Here is an 8,628-nt window from a genome sequence, read left to right on the forward strand (position 1 = left end):
TGCCAGGTTGCTAGCGGAGCAGACAACCCGTGAAAATTAGATAGAAGCAGCAGCTACCATGAACACTCTTGTATATATTTGATGTAACGTCTTTCCTCAGTCGTTGGCACTGTGTTTGATCATATTGAGGACTGGAGCATTTTTTTTTTTTGCGTGGACTTTAAAAATTGACTAAGGAATGTTAAGGAGATGGCTGCGATTGGGACCAAAGCCATTGCCTCCTCAAGTTCAGTATAGCTGTGAAGTATAAATATTCATTCACATATGTTAAATGTTTTATGTAACTTCTTGTTTGCCTTGATATAGATTGGATTGGCAATGTTTAATGTTGACTTTCTCCTTGTTTACAACCTTGTTTAGTTTCCTGGCACAAGCTTGCATCAAACATGTCTAAGATTGCATTCATATTTGGCTTGTTTTCAGCCTATTGATGAGTGCTGAAAGAGAGACTGGTTCGCCGTTGAACGCGCCATAAACTTTGGGGTCGGTATGGAGTCGTCTTGCCATCCATCCTTGTCGATGCTGGTGATACTTTTTTCATGTTTCTTCAACCATAGATCTCTGGATCAACGGCTCCCGCAACGGCCACGCGCAGGTATAGTGTAACACGTGGCGGATTTCTAGGGCGAGGATCGAGGCATCACCCCCCCCCCCCCCCCCCCCTTCGAGGCATCGCACCCCCACTTTCCCCACTAGCCGTGGCGTAACCATTTCCGCGCACGCGCCCCTAATTTCAAGGAGATGAAGGAGTGGTATGCAGCACATGAATCTTCCCGTACGATCAATGGCACAAGATGTGCTTTAGCAAAATTGAATTAATCGGAGTCCTTGGCGACATGCTTTTTGCGACTATGAAAACGTGGCACATGTAAATTATGCAGCAATTGCTGTCACAATCAAATAAACTATTGTCTTTAATAATGTGTTTTCTATGCTTATGAATACAATCATCATTGTGTTATTTCTACACTTTTTCTCTCCCCCGATATAGAGTATATTCCTATCGCACACTATAGTACGTACGTTTATTGCGGCAACGAAAAAAAAGAAAGAAAGAACATTGGAGCCGGCACCAATCTCATAGCATCCTGTCAGAGAGGCTGGGCAGGCGGCGGAAGAAGTTGACGGCCGCGGCGGGCATCGGGTCCCGGAACATGGGGTGGCGGAGGTAGTAGAACCCGCTCGCCACGGCCACCATCTTGGGCGGCATCGCGTACAGCGCCACGGCGACGGCCAGGCAGACGCCGACGAAGATCCGGCTCGCCCGCGGGTCCCTCCAGCTCACCAGCGCCTGCAGCCGCTCGCCCTGCGCCGCGACGTCGCCCATGACGCGCTGCACCCGCCCGGCCAGCGTGCGCAGCCTCTCGTACCGTAGCCGGAGGACGTCGGGCGCCGGGACGGCGTCGAACTCCTCCTCCAGCTCGTCGCCGTCCACGGTGTCGGCCTGCGACAGCCGCGCGTCCATGCCGGCCGGCGCCCGCGGCCGGAACCGGTAGTACCAGACGCCGATGAGGAAGACGTAGAGCGACGCGGTGGGCACCACCAGCTCGGGGTACCAGACGAGGACGAGGTAGAGGACGTGGAGGAGGACGGTGGTGGAGGGGTTGCGCCAGCGCCGCACGCCGTCGAGCCACCGCTCCAGCCCGACGGCCCAGGCGAGCACCCCCATGATGCGGAACCAGTTGGCCTTGGCGCGGCGCACGCTCCAGGTGTGCGCATCCGCGTCCAGCATGTAGCGCACCACCTCCGGCCCGAGCGGCGGCTCGGAGCGCGCCAGCCATGCTGCCACGGTGCGCACGGCCGCGCCCCGCAGCGCCTCCTGCTGCGCGACGCCGATGGGGCGGAGGTAGTGCATGCGCGGCAGGAGCGGCGAGGTGTAGGTGGCCCAGGTGTCGGGGAGGTGCGCCGGCGACGAGAAGCGCACGGCGAGCTGCACCTCGCCCATCTTCTTGAGCCCCGGGCGCAGCAGCACGAGCAGCGGGTAGGACGCGGTGTAGGCGCGGTTGGTCTCGAGCGTGGAGACGCGCACGCGCACCTTGCCGATGCGGTAGTCCTGGCGCTCGTCGCCGGCGCCGGCGAACATGCGCCAGTTGTCGAAGACGGCGACGGTGAGCACCGTGCACGGGTCGTACACCTGCCACGTGTACTGCTCGTTCCAGCGCGGGTTGAAGGTGTCGGTGACGGTGCGCGTGCGCACCCACTTCTTGCCGTACTTGGCCACGCAGTAGGCGTCCGTGGAGCCCTTGGACCCTCCTTTCGTCTTCATGGGGAGCAGGCCGCACGCTCCGACGATGCCGAGCTCCAGCACGCCCACCGGCGGCTTCCACAGCTGCTTCGCCGTCGGCCGGTAGTCGCTGCACACGTGCGCCGCCTCGTCGAGCACGTGGTATCCTCCCTCCAGCGAGAGTCGAAGGTGCAGCCTGCCCGAGTAGAACCCTGGAGGTGCTTGTCCCTGCTGATCCCCGCTGTCTCCATGACCCATGCCGCCCTCGAGATTGAACCATCTTGACGCGACGATCTGCCGCTCGTCGAGGCGCTGCTCGACGGAGCTCACGGGGATGGTGGCGTGGCCGAGCAGAGCAGGCTCCTTGATCATCGACCGGTCCTCCACGAGCAGGACGAGGGTGTCGTCCAGCGGCTCGGACGCGACGAACATGAGGTCCTCGGACCACGCGAACGCCGAGCCGCTGCTGCTGGCCACCGACCGGCGGGTGCGCGCCGACTGGAAGCCGAGCTGGACCTTGACGCGCACGTCGAACGGCAGCCCCGGCGGCGGCGTCGGCACGCGCAGGTCCTGCGCCTCGATGATCGACGCCCGCAGGTACCACAGCTTGGGCGACTGGTACACCTTGGCGCGGGTGTAGGCGGCGTAGGGCGCGTCGGTGTTCCAGGCCTCCGGGAACACGTCGTCGGCCTGCGTGCCGATCCACACCGACACCATGATGTCCCCTGTGACCATGCCCGGCTCGCCGCCCTCGAGCCGGTACCACTGCGCCGCCAGCGGTCCGTCCGGCTGGTCGCGGACGGGCACGTCGGAGAGATCGAAGCACACTCCGCCGAGGAAGGCGTCCGCCGGAGATGGCGCCCCGCCGTCCCAGACGGATATCTCGAGCGTCGGCTCCGGCTTCGCATGGCTGACGGCGAACACCTGGTTCCACTCGGGGCTGCCGGTGCCGGAGACGTCGCGGCCCGGCCGGGAGCGGAGGCAGTGCGGGCCGGCTTGGATCTTGACGTAGGGGCCCTCGCAGGCGCGGATGCCGCGCACCCGCACGATGCGCACGAAGAGGTATCGCATCGGCTCCACCAGGTCGTACGTCGACTGCACCGGCTCGACGGCCTCGCCGGCGGACGCGAACCGCCCGGAGATGACGCGGGGAGAGGCGGCCGTGTAGTAATCAGGCCCGAAGCCGCCGCTCGGGTGTCGGGGGACGCGGACATGCCCGTTGCTCGACGCCATCCGTTCCTTGCGGAGCTCAGGCGGGTACATTTCTGCCCCGTCGGGCCCCGGCCCTGGTTCACGCTGCGGCTGCGGCTCCGGCTCAGGCTCTGGCTGCGGTGGCATCATCCGGGCGTGCATCATGGGACCGTGCGGACCATGCATCATCGGGCCGTGTGGCCCATGCATCGGCGGCGGCATCATGTGGCCGTGCATCATGGGCGGCGGCATCATGGGACCGTGTGGCCCGTGCATGGGAGCTTCCTCCACGATGATGACCGGAGGCTGCGCCTGCGGCTGCTGCACCTCCACGGCGGCCTCCGTCGGCTCTGGGAGCTCAGGTGGGAGCTCCCTGGGCTGTTCCGGCGGGACCTCGGGCGGCGGCGCGTTGTCAGCCCCCTCGGGCGGCCGGTCCTCCGGCGGCGGCGGGGGCGGCACGGCCGGCTCGTCGTAGTAGTAGATCTTGAGGCCGACCTCGCCGCGGATCCAGCTGAGCAGGCTGCGCTTCTCGAGCGGGAAGTAGACGATGCCCTCCTCGCCGCGGCGCGAGAACTGGGAGCCGTAGATGCGGACGCGGCCGAGGAAGTGGTTCTTGCCGCCCCCGGCGCCGCCGCCGGAGGGGTTGAAGCGGCGGTCGTGGTAGAGCGAGACGTCGAGCGACTCGGCGTGCATGGCGGCCGGGTCGGGCACGGCGAACTCGAGGCGCTCGTGCCACTGCGGGTTGAGGTCCCGCGGCACGGTCCGCGTGCGCTTGCGCTGTCCGTCGAAGTCGGCCACCGCGTAGGCGCTGGAGGTGCCGAGCCCGTCCTTGGGCACCAGGTCCCGCGCGTCCACCACCTCCACCGCCAGCCTGCGCACCATCTGCCCGTGCGCGTGCGGCGGCCCCCCGTCCGCCATGGCAGCGAGCTCGGCGATGGAGGCGCTCTCTCGCGCGGCGCCGACGATGGGAAAGCGAGCGAGCGATCAGATGGAATAGGGTTCCTTATGGCGTGGAGGGGTGTGGTGGTTTCCGAGTGCTTTTGCTTTTGGAGTGAGCAGTGAGAGAGGAGCTAGCTAGGTAGAACCATGGAGCGTACGTGCGAGAGAATCTGAGCCAAAGCGAGGCAATGGAGGAAGAGGGATTATTCGGGAGTCGGTGGCCGTGGTGGTGATGATGGGAAAGCGAAGGGGTCGATCAAATGGAATGAGGTTCCTTATGGTGTTGACGGGGGTGGTGGTGGTTTCCAAATGCTTTCGCTTTCGGAGGGAGCACGTAGGTAGCCGGTGGCGGTGTGCTTTGCTTTGTGAGGAGCGATCGAGCCAGAGAATCTGAGCTAGAGTGAGGCGGACGGAGGGAGATGGATGATCCCGAAGCTGGTGGCTTTCTTGACATGGAAGCTCTCGCTTTGCCCGCGCAGAATCTCGTCTGTCTGCTGCTTGCTTTTCTCTGCGCGCTTGGTGATGTGTTCTCCTGTTGCGGATTCTGCTGCCGTCGCCGTCTGTTAGTTCACACTGCCGCCATGGCTTTTCTCTGGCGCGCGTGCGTGCGGTAACTTCATTTGCTTGGTTGCCCGGGAGGTCAAATGATCGATCCCTGACGGATGAAAATGGGAGAACAAAACGGGTTTGATGCTCTGTCAAAGGGACAACTCCTTCTGAAAGTGAAATCTGGCTTCAGAAAGATGTGGGGAATGTAAAGAGATGATGGTGCGCAGAGCCGCAGGCCATGCGTGGTGGTAGCGCCCCGGTGGCAGTTCATCCTGGCTGTGGCTACTACAAAGGCGCCACCTGACCCCTCTCACCGGCCGACGTGGTGACTGATGCGCCACGTACGTACGTCGACGAGCCTAAAAGCATAGCGGTGCACGCCATCCACCCTTGGACGATCGATCGGAAGCAAACACAGACGTGCGTGCGCGTGTGCGCAACTGCAACAAATCTGGCCGCCGATGTGTGTCGTGTCGGTCACCATGAATCGAATGCCGTCTAGTTCCTTTTTGGGCTTTTTTCGTCGAATAATTCTACACCTACGCTTGTTACGTAAACCTTCCACGAATTGTCTCCCACCTGATTTTAACTGTGGGCCCCGCCACCTTGATTTCCTACCAACCAATGCTGACAAAAGTTTTTTTTTCTGATACAACCAACTATAGATGCCGAGACGAAAGCAGCACAGACACGCTAAGAAAAAAAAAGAGAAAATACAAAAGAAACAAATGCCGCCGCCGACGAATCAACAAAAACAAAGAAGCCTCGCGCCCACTGTAGATCTCCACACGCTACATGCTCGACGCGGACACGCACACCTGGAGCGTGCGCCGCGCCAAGGCCAACTGGTTCCGCATCATGGGGGTGCTCGCTTGGGCCGTTGGCCTGGAGCGGTGGCTGGACGGCATGCGGCGCTGGCGCAACCCCTCCACCACCGTCCTCCTCCACGTGCTCTACCTCGTCCTCGTGTGGTACCCCGAGCTGGTGGTGCCGACCGCGCCGTTCTACGTCTTCCTCATTGGGGTGTGGTACTACTTGTTCCGGCCGCGGGCGCCGGCCTGCATGGACGCGCGGCTGCCGCAGGCCGACATCGTGAACGGCGGCGAGCTCGAGGAGGAGTTCGACGCCATGTCGGTGCCCGACGTCCTCCGGCTGCGCTACAAGAGGCTGCACATGCTGGTGTTGAGTTGTGTTGTAATGGGCCTTATATGCATGCCCATGTAATTAGGATCAAGGGCCTGCGTGCCTAATGACTCGGGCCGCGCCCCAGTGTATATAACCTATACCTTGTAACACTTGATCAATAATAGAGATACAGAAATATTCTCCAACTTGGTATCAGTTTCCAGGCACTCCTCTTCTGTCGCCATGACCTCGCTCGGCTCCTCTTCTGTCGCCATGACCTCGCTCGGCTCCTCTTCTGTCGCCATGACCTCGCTCGGCTCCTCGTCCTTGTAAGACTGCGACCTCGCCGGGCTCTCTCTCGTCCTCGGCCACTGCTCCGGCCACCTCTTTGGCGACCTCGCCGGGCTCCACCCCGTTCCTCTTCTCTGGCGCCTCTGGCAGCACCGGTCCCTCTCAGTTCGCCCCTCTCTTCACCTCCTCACCTCCTGCGCCGCCCGCCCCAGCCCCTCGCCACCCCATCTTCTTCGATCATATCTCCAATCATATCAAGTTTCTCCTCAATCCGGCGGACCACAACTACCACAAATGGAAGTCCTTCTTTCTTCTTGTTCTTGTTCGTTACGGCGTCACCTACCTCATCGAGCACCCTCCTCCACCCAACGCCGATGCCCAGTACAGGGAGCTGGACGCCCATGTGGTGCTCTGGATCTACGCCACCCTTGCCGATCCCCTCATCGACCACGTCGTCGGCGCCACCGCAACTTACGCCCTGTGGACCAAGATCCAGGACTTCTTCCTCGCCAATCGGGCTGCGTGGTTCATGGTCCTCAACCGCCAGTACCGTAATCTGAAGCAGGGCGATCTCTCCGTCACCGAGTATGCTCGTCGCATCAAGCTGCTCACCGACGGCCTCGCCGACATCGACCACGCCGTCAAAGAGGTGGACCTTACCACCCAATTCCTTCATGGCCTCGATAAGCGGCTCGACACCATCTGTGTCGTCCTCGGCGACCAGGCGTCCACCATGCCCTTCGACACCGTCCTCTCCCGCGTTGTCCTGGCGGAGGAGTCCCGGGCCCAGCGCGCTGCCGAGGAGAGCGCCTCGACGTTCTCTCTCCCTGGCGCCTCTCATTCCGGTGGTGATCCCTCTGGCTCGGGCGTGCGCTCTCAGGGTGATCGCGGCGACCGCTCGGGCGATCGCGCCTCCGATCGCTCCCAGGCTCCGGCTCCGCCCCAGCAGTAGGCCCGCGGCCGTGGTGACCGCGGTGACGGTGTCGACTGTGGCCGTGGGCGCGGACGTGGGCGCGGGCGTGGCCGCCACGACTCTGGTGGTCGTGGCCACCCGTCGCAGCCCACTCCGTTCACGGGCTACTTCGCTCCATACGGGATGGCGCTCCCTCTGCCTCGACCTGGATGGGTGCCGCCCAACTCCGCCGGGGTTCTCGGCCCCCGTCCCGGCTCTCATGCCCACGCCTACCCGGTGTATCAGCCGGCGCCTTCTCCGTCCTCGCCATACTTTCCGCCTGCACCGCCTTCGTGGGAGCACCTCACCATGTTGAACACTGCCTACAGCAACGGCGACATCCCACCCGCTCCGTCCACGGACTGGTACCTCGATAGTGGCGCCTCCTCCCATATCACCGGCAATCCAGGTACCCTTACCTCGTCTAGTTCTTCTTTAAAGCATGTGCCAACTAGTATCCTTGTCGGCAATGGCCAGCACCTTCCCGTCACTGCCACCGGCTCTGTCACCTTGCCACACGATTTCCGCCTTACCAACGTTCTTATTTCTCCCCACGTAGTCACTAGCCTCATTTTTGTTCGCAAGTTTACAAAGGAAAATTCTTGTTCTGTTGAGTTTTACCCGTGTGGTTTTCTTGTGAAGGATCTTCGAACACGACGGGTTCTCATGATCTCCATTAGCAACGGCGACCTCTACCCCTTCACTGGCCATAAAGCGTCTCCGGCGTCCGCTCTTCTTGCCACCGCATCTTCGGACTTGTGGCACCGCCGGCTCGGGCACCCCGATGCTCACACGCTCTCTACTTTAGCAAAGAATTTTCTTCCCGATTGTAATAAAGAGGCTCATGCACCTTGTAATGCTTGCCAACTTGGCCGTCAACCTCGCCTCCCTTTTCCTTCTTCCTTTAGTAAATCTTTTGCACCATTTGATCTCATACATTGTGATTTGTGGACCTCCCCGGTTGTAAGTTTCTCTGGCTACCAATATTATCTCATTGTGTTGGATGATTACACCCACTACTCGTGGTCTTTTCCCCTACGCCATAAATCCGACACGTCCACCACTCTCCAACGCTTCTTCTCTTTCATCCACACTCAATACAATGTAGTGATTAAAGCAATGCAATGCGACAATTGTGGCGAGTTCATCAACACTTCCCTTCGTACGTTTTTCTCCACAAACGGCATTGCCTACCGCTTTTCCTGCCCACACACATCCCCCCAAAACGGCAAAGCAGAACGCCTCATTCGGACAACTAATGACATCGTTCGTACCCTCCTCTTCCAAGCACACCTCACTCCTCCCTTCTGGGTTGAGGCACTTCATACTGCCACCTACTTACTCAATCGACGCCCCT

General features: G+C 60.9%; 1 protein-coding gene across 1 annotated transcript; it reads right to left on the bottom strand.

The window, feature by feature from the left end:
- Nucleotides 1-873: 873 nt before the first annotated feature.
- LOC125520373 (protein QUIRKY) lies at nt 874-4,678 on the bottom strand. The gene has a single exon (XM_048685279.1). The coding sequence runs from the start codon at nt 4,331-4,333 to the stop codon at nt 1,079-1,081; it is 3,255 nt and encodes a 1,084-aa protein (XP_048541236.1). The 5' UTR covers nt 4,334-4,678; the 3' UTR covers nt 874-1,078.
- Nucleotides 4,679-8,628: the final 3,950 nt, after the last annotated feature.

The sequence above is a fragment of the Triticum urartu genome, chromosome 7 (genome assembly GCF_003073215.2).
Source record: "Triticum urartu cultivar G1812 chromosome 7, Tu2.1, whole genome shotgun sequence".
Taxonomy (NCBI): Eukaryota; Viridiplantae; Streptophyta; class Magnoliopsida; order Poales; family Poaceae; genus Triticum; species Triticum urartu.

What these genes read in the sequence shown, in the direction of transcription:
- LOC125520373 (XM_048685279.1), bottom strand. Translation starts at nt 4,333, where the DNA reads ATGGCGGACGGGGGGCCGCCGCACGCGCACGGGCAGATGGTGCGCAGG.